Below are 22554 nucleotides of genomic sequence, written 5' to 3'. Positions count from 1 at the left end.
GGTATTTCTAATAGCTTTACTTACAATATTTATAATCCGTAAAGATTTTAGAACTGCTTGGGGTGAACAACCCATCGCCGTCAGATCAGGATAAATTCCTTCTTCTAACACATACTGATTACCAGAGAATTCTTCCTGGTCATACACTATGCAGCTGCAGGAAGAAGAAGAAATTGCCTCGTAAGAATTCTGTGCAAGTAAAATGATGCTAGTGTTTCTCAGTCTTTAGCAAGAGCTACTGACAGAAACATTATTTACAATGTTTTGTCCTGACAAGCTAAAGATTGATGTGTAACCTGCAAAGCACTGCTCCCTGTAAGTCCCCATATGTGACACCACTTCAGGTGTTAGAAAGCTGGTTGGCTTTTTAAAACTTTTACCATTTTAGTGATTTTGCAGTATTAATTCAGTATCACTTACCTGCCATCTAAAATTTTTGAAGACTTCACAGCAAATGAATCAATACATCTTGTGTTTTTTTCAAATATTTGGCAGTTACCCTTGAATTCAGGCTCTGAAAATAACTGGACCTTTAAAAAGTTATAAACATATTTAAAAATAATTCATTCTTCAACCTTCAGTAACATGTCTCTACCCTTACTTCCATAATTAGATTAAAACATGCTTAAAACACCCAGACTTTCTCAGTTATATATGTACTTTTGTTACCTCTTCATTGTTGCAATCCTTGTTCAAGACAGCAAGGTAACAATACCAAAAATTATTTCTAGCTGTAAATCACTCAGTAACATACAAAATAATTAAAACACACTAACAAAGATAGAGCCTTGGACTAACTGCTGGGGAAGATTTTAAAATTCGTACAGAATGGCCAGGATAGGCACATCTTTAGTACAGGGCCATAAACAGTTTTGGTTTAGATTATTAATCCATTTCATCTCCGAAGTACATACTGTTCCCACTAAATGAAAACTGTCTCTCAGAACTCTCTCTCATAATCTTGGCAGAGTACTCGGACAGCATGCCAACAGGCACGGTATATATTCCCAGGGTAAATGGGCTTTAAGTGCCTGTTACAGCTGTAGTTACAGTCATGTCAGTTCTTTCTCTGCTCGGAGGATAAGAGAGGGTACGTCACCCAGAGTCTTTTGTCCTTGTTAAAAAGAAAAAAAATTTCTAAGCAGCTAACCTGCTAATTTGGTTAGAGGATAATTAACCCTGATCACACAGAAGTCATTCACATTATCACATGCCTACCAGCTTTATTCACTCTTAACAGAGATACGAGTGTAGGCATGTACAGCATTCTCCAAAGAGGAACATGCTGACAAGGGATGCAGTCTTTGACTATGAGCCATTACTTCTTCATTTCCTTAGGATAAGGTCTTAATAGGCACGTAACATATAGAAAACTTTTCATGCACATTGCTGAAAATAAGCAGCCTTGAGATTTTATTCCCTGTAGTTTATACATTATCCCTATGCAGGAGATTCCAGTGAGGCATGCTACTAACCATGAAAGCAAAATAAGACAATTAAGACTTTTCTCTCTGGTTTTTAGTTTCATACTCACCGTTTTGACTGAAATGAAAATAAAAGTAACTTTGTACAGGGACAAACACAAAAAGGTTCAGAATTACAAAAGGATGAAAAAAGCCGCCTATTAGCCTCACTGTCAAAACTACGTATTAGTACTTGCACATAGGAGACAGTCCAACATAAAAATATGTTAACTTACTGAACAGACAAGTTCTCCCTGCCATTTCCTTCTCTTAGTTATTGACAAAGATGGCATTAACTTTTAAGCACAACTCAGCAGTATTTGTGAGTGAACGAGATTCCCTTAAAGTGCAACCACCATTAGCAGAACTGTTAACCAAAGAACTAGGTTCAAAAGGAATTAAGTCACAACTGTACTATGAACAACATCATCTAACTTGTAGAGCCCTCGCCTCAGCAACAGAATCCAGGTGCTTGCACCTCTGCATAGAGGGTTGTGGGCTCCAGCTCCTCAGAACAATCACCAAAACCCAGAACAGCTTATTTGCTGAACCAAAACACTGCCTGTGCCCTGAGAAAATTCTGATGGCAGCTGCGTATTAAATCCCACCTTCCTTGGGCCTTAATGTGCCTTACTTAAGAGGTTTGGAAAACAGCCAGCCTTCACCATCAGTTCTCACTCGTTGTCTGACTCGTCAACCGTCTATGCAAATATCTGGGTGTTACACTAGACAAAAAGCCATTTATTTATACATGTTACAGACAAAACACAGTATGCTTCATACACTTAGAGAAGTATCTTACCTTGACTTTACCCCTTTCACTTCCAACAATATCCTGCAAAAGTTTGGAGGGAAAAAGAAAAAGAGAAAAAAAATGTTAAACAATGATAAAATAACAAACATACAAAAATTACTATTAATTATTGTTTAAAGAATGTAAATAAACTGAATTTGATAGAAAAAGTCTAATTCCAAATACTTCAGAGAAACTTGCAAAGCTAGTATAAAATGAACTCCTTACCATAATGATGGGTTGAACTGAAGATATTTTGCAATTCTTTCCCCCCCATGCCTCAATGCTGGGATAAAGCCCTTTAGCCAGTATATACTGCTCCCCCGTAAACTCAGGATTCTCATAAGCCACCCACCTAAGAGAGACAGAAGAAGAGGGCAATGGGTAGAAGTCACACTACTTTTTCAAAATACAATGTGTATGCTCATTACTGTCTTAATGTAAGAACAAATAAGAAATTTCTCCTCTGAAGTGCCAAAAAGTGATGCTGTTAAAAGCCCAAAACCAAAGTTTTTCAACAAACCTGAGTATCTAATACTCTAAAACCCATGCAAATTCCACTGCCACTCATCCTGCTATGTTGATATGAATCACAGTGAATTCGCTAAAACAGACAAGTTCAAATAAATTATCTGCTGAGTATCCTAAAAGCTGTCTCCAGTAAGAATATGTCAAGATGTTTCATAATTCTGTTATTTTACCTAGATCAAGTTCTTCTCTAGAAACACAGCCAGATAACAGAATATAACTTTTTGGATAAAACTAATTTTCAGAGTCATCTGGGCAGTAAAGATAGGAATACTGATTTTTAATGTTGCCTGTACCTACAATTCAGTTGTGTTTAAGCAAACACACACCCTAACAGAAAGCTGAGTTGCAACAACACGCATATATGCTAATAAGAGCAGGCTGTTCCCTGCTAGGAATCACAGACATCAGCAAGAAGGACATCCCTGAAAGTTAAGCATTAAAAACCATCACAAATTTGACCAGATTAATGTATTTAAATTCAAAGCCATTTTTATAACCACTCAGTCAGATTGCATGCCTGGCACAGGCCACAAACTCAGATTTCTGCATCAAGCCCCTAACTTCTGTCTCAGTCAGAATGTGCCTTTTTGAAAGACGCTGAACTTTTGAAATACGCACTTGAAGTATTACAAAAGCAACCAAATCACTACATATATAGCTCTCCAACGCTCAATTACCCCTGCAGCACTTTATTTCTAGTCTGAAGTATCTGCTATAAGCTAGTCTTGCTATGCATAGCCTACTACATTCAATAAACCTTCTATTACGGCGTCCTTGTATCCCTGGCTCCATACTGGAAGCCCAGATAAAGCATTCCTGCAGCAGCACTACCTTTGGTTTTGTGTTAACCTGCATAACTTCTCTTGCCTTTCACTGCTAGACTTCTCAAACTTTCCCGTAATTATATTCTGGCTCTTTTTTAAACTCATCCATTTTTTTTGTTTGGGTTTTTGGGGTTTTTTGTGGGGTTTTTTTGAGTGCCGATATTAGAACTGGCCACAGCAACAGCTGAGTTTAATTTATTTTTGCAGGGATCAGGAAATCTTTCTGGTTCCTGGTTCTGCAAGACCATCTTCTACTCATAGTCAATCAGCTTTTAATTGTGGCCAATGTGTTGCATAACAAGCCAAGACCCACTTTCAGTGCAGTCTTCTTACAGAGTTTCAACACTAACAAAAAATTTCACATCTTAAAGCAGTAAAATGACACAGAACTTATAATTTGCAGTGGAGGCTAACTCTTATTATCTAAATTCATCATAAAATGATCTACATGTGTCGAGGAACTGAATTCTATTAAGTTACAGTTCTATTCCAAGAAAAATGCCAAAGTCTCTACAAATATAAGAAGTGGGGTAACTTCAAACTGAAATAAAGCTGCATCAACATGTATGTGCTGAGAGTGTGAACTTTGTATTATTTGTCCATGGCAAACACTCAAATAGTGATTCACATTTATCACTATTCACATCTCTTCGTTTGCCTCAGATATAATCAATTATTCAAACTTGTTATGCACTAATTACTTAAGACATATTTCAAGGCACATTTCAAAATCACCTCATAGTAATTCATCAAAGAGACATTGGTATGTACAATAAATTGAGCAGACAGTTCAAATGTCTCAGGTATGTCTATACCTGTATGCCACATATACCAAAAGCTGTGAAAATGATGTTTCCTTAACCCAATTTCTTCAGCAGACATTCATTATATTTTTCAATGCATAAATGCCAGGGTACAACTACAGTGCATGACACCTGAACTTGATTGACATCTATGCAGACCAGTGTTTCTGATATCAGGTGAATGATAAAACATGCCAGATGCCTCCTAAGAATCTCTCGATAGCAGTTATTTCGTTTCCCCCCATCTAAAAAGAGGCCTGAATACAGAAGTAATCAATGTATCTCACTTGCACGTGTTTATGTTGAAATCAATGCCATTTAATTAAGTACAACCCTCCCATGCAAGTCAGCCCGTGCACTGAGACTATTTCTAGAGTCAGGGCTTACTGGTGAAATGCCAGTGCTTTCCCACTTCTTTCAGAAGCCCATACAAGCTGCTGAGAGTAGTAAAAACAACATCAAGGACAGGCAGCTGAATTCAATACCAGCTAAACCTGTCAGACCTCAAGACTATCCCTAGGAAGAAGCACTGCCTTCTGGCTTACCAGAAAGGCCTGGAGAGCAAGACATCACCTCCATATCTGAGCAAGGGAGTCATAACCCAGCTGCCAGGCACCACGAAAACTGAAGTACTGCTCTGCAGCGTGACAACAACCACCCTGCCCCACAGGGAGGAAGTTCTCCTCACACAACAGTTTTTGTTACCCCCAGCCCTGCAAATTGCCTTAGTTAGGCTGAGCAGCAGCCTCATCCCAGGTTACTGGCAGGGTGGTGCTGGAGACCTTCAGTCATCTGCACCATCCATGCCCCTGGAACCAGAGATGTAGAGAAAAGCATCGTTTGTATCTTGTTAGCACTATTACACGCACAGTATCTTTCCCCAAAGCCTTCTATATATGATGTCTAGGAGGCGCAGCTCCCAACAGGGTCTGGCAGAACAGTCAAGAAAAGAACCCAGACATAGACAACTTGCCAAAAATCAGCTTTGCCCATGGTTGGCCCAGGATTCATCTTACCTAACTTTCTTGTTTAAACTTTGGCCATTTCTCATCACGTATGCTCTTTCTAACACTAGCTGAGAGAGGTAATCCCCTTTTTTGCATTGCTCAGAGTATTTTTAGGATAGGACAGACTACCTAAGTCCTGGAAGGACCTTCTTCCTCAGGTATGGAAGAAACAACACCACCTTTATTAAACTAAATGCCATAGTTGTAAGAAGTAAGCTTTCAGGCGTAAAAGCACTCTTTCAGGTTTGAAGTAGAATCCACAATCTTCAAAGCTTAAATATCACATGGAGACAATGGGTTTAAATCAGCCTATACATGCTGATCCGATAGACCACAGAGGAGCCAGGAAGTTAACTGGCACTTGCAGATTTGTAGCCGATTAACAGAGAGTAAAAGGTAATAAAATTCTGTTTACAGGAAAGAGAGAAGACAGGTTCTTTACCATACCCCTTCGTGCCTGTGATTCCTAGTATCCCAGGGACCTGCGAACTTTAATTTTGTGACTCCTTGAAAGTTTTTTTCCCAAACATCAGTTCAGCTCAGAGAAGGAGGGAAGTGGAAGCTTGGTTTGAAATGTTCTCCCATGGGGTACCCAAGGGCTCTTGCCCTTTTCATCTCCCACTGGAATTTGTTTTTGTACCTTATGTCTCTTTAGCTTCACCCATGTTACGTTCTGAAGTGCATACAGATTAAATTTACAACATTCTGGCTCCTGTATATGAACTACTCATCACTTAATGATTTCCTTAACACATACACTATGTACATTAGTGTACCATAGGTACACTAGAAGCAGACAAATCTGCACTGTGGACTAACTACTTGAGAATTAGGGGAAAACCAGCCCAATTACAAGACCACAGTAAAACAAACACCTATGTAAAAAAACAAATCTGGAAAAGTTCTTCCACCAAGTTCAAAAAGGATCAACTAAAAGACAGGGGCTTTTTCAGTATTTTTGGCAAATGTTTTGTGTGTTTATGGATAATGAAAAGGCATATTTCAAACATGCAATTCCTGTGATTTTGATCACTATTAAATGTAAGCTCAAAGAGTTATTTAGCAGAGAGGAAATCAAAATTGTTCAACAGTTGATTTTTTAGTACTTGCTTGAACTTGTAAAGGGCGTTACCTCTTCCTAGTAAATACTTCCATTTTCTACCACTTAAAATTCTGCCAATTTGGAAGTAAAGATCAAACCCTACTTAAAAGAAGAAAGGCCTCTCCTATTTTTCAGGCATTTCTGGATTGCTTTCTCCCGCCTCAATGCCAAAAGAATAAAATATCCTGGATTTTACGCTTGACCAATCTCTGAAGAATGCTCAAGCGCAAAACATTTATTGATTTTAAAGACGTCAATCCTCATCCTTAGGATATTTTTTGGGGGATGTCCTTACAATGGATTTAGCAAAGACGTTAAAATACTACTTAGAAACAATTCTTCAGAAACACAATAGCTGAAAATTTTAATGCAGATAGCACCCAATTATCCCAAGATGCAATATTCACTCCCCAAATGCAGAGCTGGACTGTCTTCAGCATACAGTTTAGAGATGCAGTTTAGCTTAGAACTTACTCAGTAGTATCTGTGCTCTGCAGTGTCAGGCTTTCTTTTCTTTGATATACTCTTTAAATTACAGAGCAATCAAATTAATTATACGGGAAATACAGATCATCTGTTACAGCCATAACTGCTTATCCCAAATACCTGTAGTTTAAAAATTGCTATGAAAGGTTCAGGGCTTCTTACTTTTTTTTTTTTTTTTTTTTTTTTTAAATGAAGTATTTTCAGTATGACCCCAGGAAGATTACTTCAAATATTATGACAAGCTTTTACTGAACATGTCACAGTTCACTATGACATCGTGTACATTACAGTCTAAACAGCTCAGGAAATTGCACAATGGGTTACTCATCACTCTATGACTGATTTCTTGGAAGAAAAGATCTAAAAATTTTCCACCTGAACAGTTACTTAACACTTAAAATAAAGCATTTTATGACCAAGCATGACTTAATGTGATTCATGCCACCTTTATGACAGATTAGCATTTAGTAAGACCACCAACAACAAAACCCCCAAACACTCACAACCTCTTTGGAAACAAAAGGGTGTACAAGACTGTTAAGAGTTGAGTGCTAGTCACCTGTTATGAACAATGCGTCTAAATTTTTAAAAAGTTTACTGCTACAAATTACATCTTTAGGAGACTACAAGGTGAGATTACAGGAGCAGTAGCAGAGTCTGTGGGACAAGAGTTTTGTTTGTAATGACTTCTGGCCGCCTTTGCCATCAGAGTATTACAGTCACTCTTAATTACTAGAATACTCAAACTCAAGTATGATTCCTATCTCAGCTGCAACAGACACTTACTAGAGCAACTACACAAAGGGTGTGATACGTAACCCACAATTTGTTTCCCAATCTTCAGAGGTGACTCTTTCCCATGAATCTCCCTTGTGTATTACAGAATACAAAAGGACACAGTGGCTTCAAAGGTCACTGGGCAGAAAAAAACCTGCTGTCACACCATATTCATACACAAATTAAAAGCATTCCCCTGGAATGCAGTGAGCTTGATTCTGCAATCTTTATCCAGACAAAACTTGCAGAGATATCACACAGATAACACGCAGGAAGATTTAGGGTGTGGCTGGGTAAGGCAGAGCTTTCAGCAAGCCACCTGCACACCGGGCAGGGAGAGAGACTGTACGTCTCACACTTTTTTCGTTCTACTACTATAAGTAATTTTGTATATTTGGAGACATGATTGCTAATACCTGCCTGTGCTTCCAAAATACCTTGATGAAGTCTGCAAGGCTGTAAGCAAAAATCAATCTGCAATTGATGTACTGAACAAATCAAACAAAGTCTATCAACTTATCAACTGTGTGTGACAACAGATGTGGCACAAAGAGTAGGAGTTGTTAATGGCCATGCCAACGCTAAGTTCTGGGAACCACTGTGTTTAAAAGAAACAAGAAAAACCAAAACAAACAAAACAAAAAAATCAATGCCACATTACTAAAACACCATTCACTGCAAAAGCAACGTTACTTTTCAGAACAGTTAAAAGTCTCCTTAATATCAGAATGTATTAGTGATCATGGCAAGAGTTATCTCCATTTTTACACACAACTGAGACAAAAGTGCAAGGAATTTGCCTCTCGTCAAACACAAGAAGCCTAGATAGTAGTTTTAAAATGGTAAGTTTGTTCTGTGACAATTTTGCTGTTGAAATGCTTTAAAAAAAATACAGCCACAAGAACAAGCTATTTCTACCTCTGATGAAATATCATCTCATATAGTTTCACACTTTGTGTATTAGTAAGCCAACATTTCCTGGGACCATCTGATCTTACCGTGAGAAGAAAACTGATTTATTTCACATATTCACAAAAACAATGAGCTTTACTTTTCATATTCTGCAGTCAAGGGCATGAAATTTTATCTGAAGACTCCACATAAACATTAGAAGTCAGAGTGCTGAAAAACACCTGCAAATACTATCAAATTCTAAAAAGAATAGCACATTTAAGATTAAACGGCCATTAAAAATATCACTTACACGCCACTTAGCACATTTATAGACTGTGTCCTCAGCCCATATCCAGTGTCTTTCAAATTGGAAATAATTCCTAACACATTAATATTGGAACCCTTTGGTCCAAAGTCTTTTTCACTGTACATTATCATATGGGAGCTTGTAAAGTCCTGTTAAAACAAAGAAAAGCATCATAAGGAAAATGCAACATGATATCTCAGTGCACTCAGGAGATGTCTACTAAATGTCTTGCAACTTACGCCAACAATCGGTCGCAATGACTGCAACTCTTCATCATAGCCACCCCAGTCTGTCCAATCCCGATATGCTCCTTCTTCCAGCAAATACTGATGGCCTTCAAACCCAGGCTTCTCATAAGCGACCCAACTAAATAACAACAACAGAGTCTGCATGTGAAAATGGAGAACTGCTACTCCATGTTGTTACGGAGCAGATATAGGTGTGTGAAATTTGTTCTTTTGCTGTGAATATTTACAAATTTAAGCCAGGCATATATCTAAACCCAAAACCTAGGAAAACAGAAAACTTAAACAGGTATTGAATTTGTCCAGTGGAATTTCCAATCTATGGCATTACCACTTCTCCTGAAGGGGAAATATTGCTGGTGTTTTCCCACACTTACACTCCTCCCAGTACTTTCATGGATCCCACTGATGCAAGTGGAAGTCTTGTCTTTTCTTCTGATTCTTTGTCATCAAGCATAAAGATTTCTGATTCTATTTCCACATGTCTCCCTTCAAAGAAAGGCTTCTCATAAATGATTACCTGTAGCAGAAATGAAGTAAAAGAAAGGTTGCAGAGAGCATGATAAATTCTGACAACAGTTTCTTTTGCATGGGCACATATAGGGAGAAGGCAAGATCATGAAAATAATTAGTGGGATCTCTCTACTCCCTTCAAGAGGTCTTTCCCTTCGAGATGCAACATAAGGGCTTGAATGTTCATTACCCACCTGCATTATCCAGGTGGCTGTTAATACGCATGTGATGGATGCATAAATGTGACAGAAATTGCAGTTTCGTGGTGTGGTCACATACAGCAGGACCAGCCACTAAACCATCAGTGGTCGGTACATGATCAAGATAAATTTATCTACCCATGTGTAGTTCATGTATTACAAAATACATTTGGGAAATCAAATAAATATTAACTTTTACCTTTGGCTTTCCACTGAATTCAACTTTGCGACCACCCTATTAAAAAGAAAAGGGAGGGGAGAAGAAAAAATATAAGTTGTCTATACTTACTTAGACAACTTGCAGACAACTATAAGTCATCAACTCTTCACAAAAAGACAGAATTAAGTTGAAACTTGCCTTGAAGAACACAGGTGAACATAAGAAGATTAAAGGCAGAAATGGATGCAATCAAATGTTAAAAGTTCAAGAATTTTATAGACTAAAAATTTTAAAGACTTAACATTTTTGTGAGACTTGAAAAATCTAGCCACCTCAATACATTATTTCTAACATCCCAACACAGGTCGTGTAACTTGCAAGGAATAACAGTACATTACCATTTTCAAGGGCCTCATGGACCTGATGTAGGCTTCCTTCTTCTCCCAGAATGCTAAATTAGGATATTCACCAGGCTCCAACATTAAAGGGACTCCCTGGAAACCAGGTTCTTCATAAATTAGCCATCTAAAATAAGGAGGAGAGGAAAGCAAAAGGTAAAAACCCTAGAACATTTCTGAACAGTGAAGAACAAGACAATGTGCTTCCTTTAGAAAAGACACCATTGTACCCTTAATAAAACTCTGTTTCTTTGACTTTACCATCAAAATTGCCAACTACAAGCTGGCGTACTGGCAAACTTCTGTGTCTGTGCAAGAATCACCAACTGCATGTGTTTTAACAGGTTAAAAAATAAAAATCAGTACAACGAACAGACAGTAAAGGATTTGACCCTGTCTTATCTGGAGGCAACACAAATTTTACACCGAAGTTTCAAGACTTAAGGTTACTGTGTATTATTTTTTAATAGTTTTAAAATATGCAGAGCCAACTTTCAAGAAGTTGAAAGATCTTTACTAACCTAGACCTGGATTTGTTGCAAAGTCTGTTCAATAGAGAACTCTAAACTCACTATTTATTAATACATAGAAGAACCCATAGGAAAACCCAGCGACTCCTTAGAAATCCACTTCCTCATGGTTCCAACGACTCCTTAGAAATCTACTTCCTCGTGGTTTGTACCTGCTAGTAAGTCTGCTGTGAAAGACATAATTTTTAAAATTCCTGACTGGGACAGCAACAGTAGTTTTTCAAGGCTTTTTCAAGAAAATCTTAACCAGTAATCACTCACTGGAAACAAAGCAGCGTACTGCTGATCTCTGCACAGAGGATGGTGATGTATTTCTTCCAGTTAAATTTACTGATGTCTCAGAAGTACAGCATGGAGCAGTGTAAAACACATACTAAACAGGAACACTTTATGCAGCCAACCCTTTCATTGTGTAAGGATCATAAGGTATAAATCTGGTGATACCGGAAAGATCTTAAAATAATCCATCACTCTACCATGCTTAAAAAGCAGATTCCAAGCTGATGTAAACTGGCACAAGTTGGCACAGTTTCACTGCAGATATATGGTTCCAAGAAACAAACAAGGAGCTTTAGTTTTATTGTTGTCTATAGCCTAATGTTTGATATATTGTGAGTCCTATAATAGAACTGCTCAGTAAGGCCTCAACTTCACTGCAAGAAGAGACTGCACTGGAGACCAAGGAGAGAGTACAATCAGAAGATAAAGGTGCAGTGACTCATTTCTGTTGGCAGCTTTTAGTAAACAGCAATTAAGCACAAACACTGGGAAACCTTAAGAAGATACAACCACACCCACACAGCAAGGTGACTCAGAATCAGAGCCTCCCTCAACTGCCAATATAGTGAACTATGTCATGCCTGTAAACTAAAGGAAAGAAAAAACCCTGCAACATGCAAAAAAAAGCAGCAGCAATTTACTTAATTTCTCATCCAAGCAACTGGCAGAAGCAACTTCTTTCTATATTGGACTAATGAACTGGTATCTGGGAAAGATTATTTTCCAGATGTTTATTTTGCTTCCTGGTGCAAATATTAGTCTGCCTGCCCTCAAAGGATTCAAATGCAACAGAGAGAAATTAAGACTGTAAGAGTTTACAGATTTAGTGAAAAAAAGTGCTCTCACACTGATGCAAAACAAGGACCAGTTTGAAATCTGAGGGATGTGCACAGGCCCTGCTTCCTTTCGATAAAATTTTGTTATTTCACTATTTACGGAATGCTTTTAAGCGAGGGACAGAAATAAACTGGAGAGATAGATTAAGTCAATTAATAACCAACCTCTGAATAACATATCTGATTTCATTACTCTTGGCAGACACGTCATTTGGATTAAGCTTGAAGTTCAACAGGAATAAGCTCCTGTCAGAGAACCATCTACTTGGATACCTTAAAGTGTTCCTATACACCCAAGTGCTTTATTTTTCCCCAAATCAAGGTGTAAAGACTTAATCAGAAAAAATACCCTTTACCTAGCAACTAAAACGCCCTATCCATCATGTGGTATATTCTAACACATCTTTGCAATGGTATGTAATAATTGTTTTCAGTTGGGCACTTTACTAAATAGACTATTTGTAGCAACGCAAATGCTATCAGTGCCCAAACACGACTTGGCCAACAGATAGCAACCAGAGTGTGTACACCCTGTAAAACGTTCTGCAGGACCCAACATCATTGAAAGTGGTTCCACTCTCTCACTTTTTCTGAAAGCAGCCTCCCTCTTCTGCATACATTTTCCAGTACCAGTCTGAGGCATATTTTCAGTACCAATTTACAACTTTGTTTATTAAGTTATCAAAATTACCATTGGTACAGTGTCTGGATTATTCCTTAGAGGTCTCCTTTCTCATAAAAGCTTGCTTAGTTCATGACATACATTACACTCCTAACTCATATGGCTAGGTATTTTCAGGTGACATAACATACATGTCCTAAACATCACCATAAAAACACTGATTAAAATGCACTGTGAAATACAAGAATGCTTTCCAGAGTCTACACATGACACTAAGTCTTATTTTGTAACACAAGGGCTTGAGAATGTTCTTCTTTTAGTACAAAGATTTCAAGTTCAGAGGAAAGCAAGTAGGAAATGCGGTCTTACCTTAACAGTTCATCCCCCCCACTCTCATTTATGATAAGTTTGCTTGAATGAGAAAGAGTAGGAGAGGCAAACTCATTTCTTTGCTACAAATACACAAGGGTTACTCTGTCTTTACTACATGTAAGCAGAAGAAAAACTGGCTCTAACACAACACATTTTAAGAGGTCAGCCTCTCCAAGGGTGAAGCATTACAATAATGTACTAATGCTACTGTCAACAAATACTACCAAAATATAGGACTAGAATAAATACAGCCTTCTTGCATGTCTGATAGGTGTAACCAATGGTTTAAAACAAATTCCTTTCATAGCAGTACACGTTCACACAGAACTACGCACTTACATGCCCCAGTGTACTTTGATAGAACAAGTCTTCTGAGTGGTGCCAAACACCCCTGTTTCTTCAGTGTCGTCAAAAAAGGAAGTCACGATTCCTAACCCTTCAGGTTCTGTATACAAATCAATTCGACAAACCCTGTAATCCTGAAAAATGAAGATTGCCATAATCACTTCATCTGTACTGCGAGTTCTGTAATTAATGTGGATAACTAAATCAGTTTTGAAACACCTGTTTATTTTAAATTGTTTCCCCTCTTGTCAATTACTACTGTTATTAGATGCCTATAATAAAAGTATAACTAGGCCAGTTTGCCTGTTTCTGTTTGGACCAAGACAGTCAGTCAATCTCTAATCAACATTTACGTTGTTTACTTTCTACCATCTAGGAATGCATCTTCTTTCATCAGTTAACATCTCCTCTAGCAAATTAAACCCCTAACATAACACCAAGCAAGCCACTCTTGAAGAGAACTGCAATTTAAACAAGAATTGTAGTTACAAGCAATACATATTCCTCCTTTTTCCTTCCCTAGTCAAGTAACTTTATAGCTCATGCTTGTTTTGGCAACCTGCAAAAGTAACTACTTAATAGTAGGTTAAAAGTGCATATAGGAAGGCTGTTCCACCACGTGTGAAACTCCCTGATAAGTTTGCACATACAGGGATATTTTTTGAGTATCAAACAAGGTTTGGTGTTTGACGCTAAAGTTCCTGGTGAGTGTAAATTTGGTTTAAATTGGGGGGGGACGACACGGGACGGACACGACACCAAACGACAAAACAAAACCACACATCTTTTGAAAATATGAGTCCGTGGAATTATTGATGGTTTTCTGGGATGTTTTTCCTGAGAGACTGACCATATGCTGTACATAGCATTTTGGAGGCTACTCTAATAAAAAACACTAAGTTTTCTTCCCGCCCTGCCCTTCCAGTGGATGTTACCATAATCCCCATTATGCAAAAGCCCCCACATTTATTTTGTGATGAAACAAGAAATTCAACATGGAAGACTGTTTCATGCATTTACAACTCACGTTACACTTGTGTCCTAATACACCTATCACACCTTGTATCAGTATAAAACATGACCAAACATTAAGATCTATAAAAAAATTTCTTTATTTATATTACTTGCCTTAACAACATGTCTTATTGAACCAATCACAGCAGGCTTTAGAGATTTGCATTCATTTTGCTCTTCAGAAGTACCTGCACCCCAAATATCTGTGAGTTCCAGCTCTCCTTCTTCCAGAGGAATAGAGGGGCCTTCAAAATTTGGTTTCTCATAGAGTATCCAGCTTAAAATAAAAAATTCTCATTTTAATGGTGCTTTATCAAGTGTGATTTTCACAAATCATGCTCCCATTTAACAAATCCTTTCACAAGAAGTATTATTTCCAGACCCTTCCTGCCATCCCAATAGAGCTTACCCACCCAACACCAGTGATGCAAGCCATTTCTGGTCTCTGTGATACTTTTAAAAGCAAAGATAAAAACAAAAATGCCTACTGCTGACTGTACTTTCATCAAAAACTCCTCCACCTTTTTAAATTGATGATTTGGGGCAGCAAGACTGCTGTCTACGAATACCAAACTTTTGCATGAGATACTAATCAGAACCAATCTGATTGTAGGTCAGAAAATGTTGACACTGAAGACTGCTGCGTCAGACAGACACGCTACTGGATCCTGTGAACAGCAGCCTGGAGTTCCACAGGGGCTGGTATAAATGTGCCACAGGATGGTAAGACTGCTCAGAAGACAAGCACAACTTTATTTTTAACAGCAATTTTTATTTTAACAGCATTTATTTTAATGGCTTTAAAATCCTTTGCTAGCCTTTTAGCCCAATCCAAATACTATGCAAGAACTCATAAAAGGGAGAGGAGTCCAAGGGCAGCACAGCTGGACAGAATCTGCCATTTCATCCCACACCTATGCCTGGTCAAATGTTGCACCCCTCCAGATGGTAACACTCGATTTGTCATCAAAATAAGTTTCCCCAGCTCAGAACTCCCTATTAGCAGAGGTAAAATGCCACAATTCTTGCTCATAGGTGTCTATGTTACACCGCCATTTGCAAGGCAGACTTACTGTGAATTACATGCTGGTTGTTTCAAAAGATTTTTGGATAGATCAATGATAAAGAGTAAAAATTAATATCTTACCATCCTCTGATGACTTTAACTAAAAGTGTTGGTGATAGAACCCAAGAACTGCAATCCAGAATATCATGGAAAACTTCAATACCCTTTTTCTGATAGTCTGATTCACAGTATATCACCAGCTGTGTAAAAAAAAAAACCAAACCAACACAAACACAAACAACGTATAACTCTATCTTACTATGCTTTAAATACAGAGAGGAACAGTAAAGATAATAAAATTGATCTTACCTTGCCGGGTCTGGGATTGATTTTACTTTGTCCATTTCTTGAAAGTGCCTAACAGACAGTGCAGAGAGAAGAGTCACAAAAAAAACCCAAAATCTAAACCAAAAACATATTCAATAAAGATGCTCAGCTATTAAAAAAGAGCTAGTGAAACAAAATAAAAATTAGTCTGTATAGTAAAAAGCTGATAACACTTCAATTATACCTAATTACTACTGCAATTCCTTCTTCCTCCCGAAGAGCAACATCTTGCCACAAATATACTATTTTACACACTTTTTTTAAGCTCCGAATTACCATATCACTGAAGCCAACTAACCTCAGACTTGAAATTCTTTAAAATCCTGATGATCAGTTTCCTATATATTCTAGGAGTTTCATACCAAGAGACCACTTAAAAAACTGGTACTAATAAAGTTCATGTTCTACAATGATAAAGATATTAATTAAATATCTGGTAACCATAAAGCATGAAATAATTTTGAAAGAACATGTATGAAAAGACTGAGGAGGCATAATGGCATATACACGTATGAACTAATTCACATAATCCATTGTGTGCTGAACACCTTGTAACAAGACAGGTTCTTCAAAAAGCATGAGACTGTACAGTAAGTGATAGACTAAAAATGCTGAGAACAAATAACACACATTGATGAATACAAAATCTAAACCAATGTTGAAGTCAGTAGTAAATTACAATATAGAATATATAAGAAAGTTGTGGTTGCATCACATCACCTCGAAACAAATAAAGCGCTGCAATTATGTGTTTGGTTTCCTAGCAAGCACAAAAGTGCTCATTCTGGGACAGGGTCCTGCTCTTCTAGGAACTATTAATACAAACAAAAAAACACAAACAGATCCTGCCCCTAAATAGGTTGCAGTCTAAGATAAACAGCAACACATGCAAGGAACTAATGAGGACATATGAGTCGGCACGCAGGGCAGGCAGTGGTCTCAGCTCCTGGCCGCCATCAGATTTTTGTAGGCCTCATCAAGACACGTTGAAACATGACTTGTTTTTTTAGTATGTGCTTCAATTCCAGTTAGAACTTGCCCTGTGTTTTAAGGAATGTCAAAGTCATTGTTTTGGGCTGCCCTTACTCTTTTCCTTTACATTACCCATTAGCCATTGCATCATCTTTTTTTTAGTCAGTGGAAGATGCATAGTAGGTACACATCATAGCAACATTTTCAGCTCCTGTCTAACTTGAGCAAGACACTTCAGAGTCAGCAACAGTGCTGCAGAAGTCCTGGAACCCTACAGAGCCTAACGGACCTCTCTCAAGAGCAGTCTTATGTGTGTACATCCCCTTGCCATATCAGGCCTCCACACTCTATTGAAAAGTTGAAACCCACTCAGGGACAACAGCTAAAGTAGGGGGAAAAAAAAAAATCAGTACTAGTTATTCAGCTTTAAACTCTGGTTTTGAAATCCAAGCAGGACCATCCAGAGCAAGAAAGCCTCTTTAACTGGCAGCATAAGCTTACACCACTGCAAATAAACCCCCTAATTTTCATGCCCCCACTAATTTTAAAAAAAAAAAAAAAACAAAACTTTCCAGGAGAGAAAAATCTAGATCCTCAAAATTGCAAGGTAGCATGGATTATTTCCTTATGCAAGGTGAAGAAGAAAGGAGTTATTTCTACTACTCCCCCACCCCTTTTAGTAGAATTATAACAGCAGATAACCATTAGCTTTGGAAAAGTATTTCTCAAACTTCTTACATGCTGCTTCAACACCACAGATCACATTAATGCGGCTATTGAACTTTGGAGAAGATATTTCTACCCACAGTTCTTAGATCTCCTGATTATAGTTTTCCTCTCAGGCAAAAGTAAGGGCCCATATCAACAGAAATAGCACATACTAGAGGACATTGGTTCGTAATTTCAAAAACAAAAATTACAAAGTTCTCCCACATTAGGGTAAAGTTGCCTCAAAGAGAAAACGCAAGTCTGCCTTCACTCATGACAAACAGATGCTCATAATCAGACAAAGAAACATCCCTCCACTGCAGCAGCACTTTAATTAATCACTACTATACACTTGTTAAAATGTTCTTAAAAAAATATGTATTTTCTATCAAATGCATGGGAATACTGGGAGCAAAAACCAAGGGCTGAAAAGAAGTTTGCCCAGTTACTCATTTAACAGTGCACTGGCTGAATGTCTTGCTGGAAGAGGAGAGAGATTACTGTCAAAAGAAGAAGCAGGCACAAGTTTTCTGAAGTTCACAGAAAGCATTCTACTAATTTACAACAAAAAAATGAAGCTAGCATGAGATTTGTTTCAAAATAATAAAAAAATCAAGTATGAAGACATATTCAAACACACACTTTCAATTCACATTTGTGAAGAGTCTCAAAATAAGGGCACCATGAAGAAACATAATCATATTAATAGGTGCTATCTCATTTTCATGTGTAGCCAACGTCACATGAAACTGGTACCACACCTACATTCACCTCTATGTATTTGTAATCTATGCAGGTCTCTAACAGGGGAAACAAAACAGAACAATGTATGTACATCACCTATAGAAAATATAAAAGCTGGATAACTTTCCAGGCAGATTTTAAACAACACAATACTTACATCCACATCTAATAAACCAGTGGGAACATTTGAGTCATATCTGCTTGTCCCTAACCAGCTGGAAAAACTTTTCTCAGGGTGCCCGTAGTTGGGCATCTGTAAACTTAGTTCTTTTTTTGCACTATCTGCTTGCATGTACTTCTCCACAAAACTCGGAAACTTCATATCTGAAAGAGACTGAATTGCAAAGTCAAAATTAACAGTCATTCAGCAGGTAGACAAAATTTTACATCGTTGCATTTCATGAATGATCTTTATTACCTCAGATTTTTGAGGCATGCCGAATGGCCCAGAAGCATCCTGTTGCAAAGGAGGCATCCCTGAGGAGTCAGTTGTAAAAGCTGCTGCAGTGTTATTTACTGAGGTGACAGAAGGATTAAAAAACTTTTCTTTAGATGTAGAAGACAGCAAGCTTGAGAAGAGGGAGCTTTTTTCAAGCCGGGATCTCTTAATTTCACCATCTGCACCATCAGTGTTCTCTTTTCCATTTAATTCCTGAGTAAAGGCAGGTTCCTCTCTATTACATGACTGCAGGGCTTTGAATATGATACTTTGCTCTGTTGATGCACGCTTGGGCCTGACTCTGGCTATCGTTTCCAGGCTTTGCATTTTAATTTGTTGGGCCGGTAACAGATCCTGTGTTTTTTCCCTCCTCAGTCCCAAACCAAAAGTAAATACACTAGGATCAAATACTTTCTCTAAGTTGTCTTCATGAATGGGAGGCATTGCGAAGTGGGGTGCTGGGGACTTGGGAAGCTTTGACCTTTTCTTTTTCTGGGGTAAACAAACTGAGCTGTCCAAGTTTTTTATTGTTTCAGCAAACTTCCTCATGTCGGATGGGGAATCAAAAATGCTGTCATCTTCAGCAGACCCATTACAAGTTTTGCCAGGGCTCTTTTGTGTATTGATGTTATGCTCTGACACCAATATACCATCTTGACTGCTGTCATCGTACTGCAGTGCTGTAATGCTCAAATCTCCCAGCTTTGCCTTTTTCTCTCCATTTTCTATCTTCTTACACTCTGATCTAGAAACCTGATGAGATGGTAGAGGATATTTATCATCATTGCAAGGTGATAAAACCTCTGTGTTTGGCAACAACTTTTCTTCATTTCTGTGGAATTCTGAGCTCGTGTTATTTCTTTGGTAGGAAGTATCTTGAGCATTTTCACTTTTACTGGGCAAGTGCAAAGACAGTTTAAAAGGTGAGGTTTCTTTTTTAGCTGTGGTCAATTCTGGATCAGGTTGCTTCAGAGAGATACTACTAGCATCAATTTTGCTGCTTTGGTTAAAAAGGGATATCGCAGCTTTTACTTTTAGTTCTGTTGTCTTCCCAATATCCTCATAAGAGGCAGAGCATTCTTCATTTTTGCCTTTTAATTCTGCAGTGCTTTCTTTCTCTGGTGTGCCATTCTCAAATAACTTCTGGCGACTGCTTTGCTTATTTAACGTTTTATCAGGCTGTTCACTTTCCTTAGGTTGTTTTCCAAATTTCAGCTTTGCTCTGCCAACAAATGTGCTTGGTACAGTACTATTTTTTGAAGCAGGGATGTCAGTAGGCCTCTGGCTCTGGTTAGCACATTTATTTTCAAACAAGGAAATTTTGTTGGCAATATTGCTGTTAGTTTTATTAACTGGTTTTTCAAGAGTATCCTGCTCACTTTCTAAACTGTCTTGATTCGTAGGTGCTTTAAAATTCAGTTCTACATTCTTTGGTTTGGCTGGACTGCAGGAGGCAAAGTGATACAGAGTTACATCTTTGATTAATCTTGGAAAGACTTGTAACAATTATGAAAACAATAAAAAGTAGCATTATAGTGAAATTTTCCATAGTCTTACTCAGTTTAAATTTTGGTATCTCAAAAGGCATTAACTAAAAAAGGAATAACTATACGAACAACAACAAAAAAAATTAAACACTAAATAAGGAGAATACATTTCAAATATGCACGTAGTTCCTTAATGCTCAGTGAAACAAAAAACATAGCAGCCTACAGCACCTGCAATTGAGGCAGAGAATTTAACTACTTATGACTGACAGACATTAAAATTTAATAGTGAATAGGCAGAATAAATTATACGCATGCAATTCCCTACAGAGTTTAGGAAACAAATCCCAATTCATTAAGGTGATAATGAGCTGGTTAACATTTGAATAATACCTCTCCAACAAGTTTTGAAGACATCTGCCCAGATTCTTTGCAGCCCTTACACCACAGAAGCAACCTTAAATCGAGTGAAAGATCTCTTCTGGCCTCATTCGTGCTGGTGGAAAACGTACCTGTCCCAAATCACTGCATCACCACTTGGCTAAGTGAACACCACAGGTGAGGACCCTCCCCCTTCCTTCAGGTATAGTCAGCTAACAACTTAAATTGTGTAAACTAACCCTGCTGATTTTACAAGAATTGAATCAGGAAACACTTATGGAAACTTCTCCATCAGAGTGGATAGAGGAGCGTCTACAAGTACATAGCACATAAGACTCTCGTACTAGGGCAGAAGGCTGATGACACGCAGCGGAGGGTTTTAAGCCTCCTGCCTCTCAATATCTACACCCAGGAAAAGTCATTTGTCCATGTCACTTGCTACTGCAGGAACAGCATGAACAGCTGTGAAGATGCAGGGCACATGTCTTCAAAATTTATCAGTCAGATATAAGCAGTGTCAGGCAGCCCACCCTAACCTCAAAGGCAGACCTGTTCTCCAAAGAGGAATCTGGAGACAGTCAGCAATGGGAGAGCAGGCAGAAACTGCACCACATGAAAACTCATGACGGTGGGAGTTAAAAGAAAGTAGCTTGCAGCAACAATCTCCAAGGGCCTCCAATACTCTGTCAATCAATGCATGATTCTGGTATTTAAGTGCTTTCATTTTTACCTACACAAACTGTGTTCACTGAGCTCTCAGACAACTTTTTAGCCCAAGAAAGAACCGTGAGGTACAAGTGAGTTAACATTAATAACCCAAAACCTGAGACCACTCCTTTTTCCTCTTTCTCAAGAAATCCATCCCAAGTAAGAAAGTAAACCATACTAAAGCAAGAGTCTCCATTGTACATGCTCTGCTTCTTGGGAAAAGCGTGCAGAACAAACTTACTGAAATAACAGAAGGAACCCAAAATCATCTGCCTAAGAATCTATACAGAAAGCAACTGTTAAAATCACCATGTCTTTTCAAAGAAGACTTCCCAACAGTGCCCACTGTAACCAGCAGTCTGCTCACGTTGGTTCACAACTGGAAGGTTCTCATGAAGAACATATGACCAATAAAAAAGGAAATTGTAAACTTAAAAAAAGGCTGTCCATACTTCAGATAGGAGCTAATAAAACACACTCAAAAATTTAAGTCTAGAAACAGAAAAAAAATTATTCCTGAAAAGTGGAGGGTAGGGAGGGAACTATCACACAGCATAAAATGAAATATATTTAGACCCCACTTTTCATTTGCAGTACAACTGTTTTTCCTAAACTTTTCAAAGCCAAACTATTCTACGATTTTTATTTTTGGCAAATTAATGTAAGTCGCAAGGGACATCTAAAGGTCAGCCAGTACAACTTCCTGCTCAAAACAGGGACAGCTTCAAAGTTAGATCAAGTTGCTGAAGGCTTAGTTTGACCAAGTTCTGAGTATCTTCAAGGGTCAAGATGTCACAACCTTACTAGGCAAGCACTGCAGCAGGTCAGTCACTGTCACTGTGAATTATTTTTGTCTTATATCCCATTGAACCTTCACTGTTGCAACTTGCAACCATGGCCATTGTCCCTTCACTGCACACCTCAGGGATGAATCTGAAGGCTCTGCCTTCTCTGTAGTACCTCTATAGGTGTGGTGGGTTGACCCTGGCTCGACACCAGGTGCCCGTCAAAGCCGCTCTATCACTCCCCTCCTCAGCAGGACAGGGAAGAGAAAATGTAACAAGAAGTTTATGGGTTGAGATAAGGACAGGGAGAGATCATTCAGCAATTACAGTCATGGGCAAAACACTTGACTTGGGGAAATTAGTTTAATTTATTGCCAATCAAATCAGAGTAGGGTAATGAGAAATAAAACCACACCTTAAAACACCTTCTCCCCAC

General features: G+C 38.2%; 1 protein-coding gene across 1 annotated transcript in view; it reads right to left on the bottom strand.

The window, feature by feature from the left end:
* Positions 1–22554, bottom strand: part of CRYBG1 (crystallin beta-gamma domain containing 1) — a gene marked incomplete at its 5' end in the record, with an annotated part of 65656 nt that overhangs the window by 13973 nt on the left and 29129 nt on the right. The window contains 16 exons of the mRNA XM_081998387.1: positions 25–154; positions 421–530; positions 2266–2298; positions 2485–2611; positions 8991–9136; positions 9227–9353; positions 9610–9752; positions 10145–10180; positions 10504–10630; positions 13482–13621; positions 14616–14778; positions 15649–15767; positions 15877–15924; positions 18476–18652; positions 18737–20201; positions 20638–20682. Of these exons, the coding sequence (XP_081854513.1) occupies positions 25–154; positions 421–530; positions 2266–2298; positions 2485–2611; positions 8991–9136; positions 9227–9353; positions 9610–9752; positions 10145–10180; positions 10504–10630; positions 13482–13621; positions 14616–14778; positions 15649–15767; positions 15877–15924; positions 18476–18652; positions 18737–20201; positions 20638–20682 (3136 nt within the window). The remainder of the gene's footprint in view (positions 1–24; positions 155–420; positions 531–2265; positions 2299–2484; positions 2612–8990; positions 9137–9226; positions 9354–9609; positions 9753–10144; positions 10181–10503; positions 10631–13481; positions 13622–14615; positions 14779–15648; positions 15768–15876; positions 15925–18475; positions 18653–18736; positions 20202–20637; positions 20683–22554) is intronic.

This window comes from Phaethon aethereus (genome assembly GCF_964289735.1).
Source record: "Phaethon aethereus genome assembly, chromosome: 3".
In the NCBI taxonomy this organism is placed as follows: domain Eukaryota; kingdom Metazoa; phylum Chordata; class Aves; order Phaethontiformes; family Phaethontidae; genus Phaethon; species Phaethon aethereus.
Note: the sequence above shows the minus strand (reverse complement) of the source record. Positions and strands in the feature narration are given on the sequence as shown.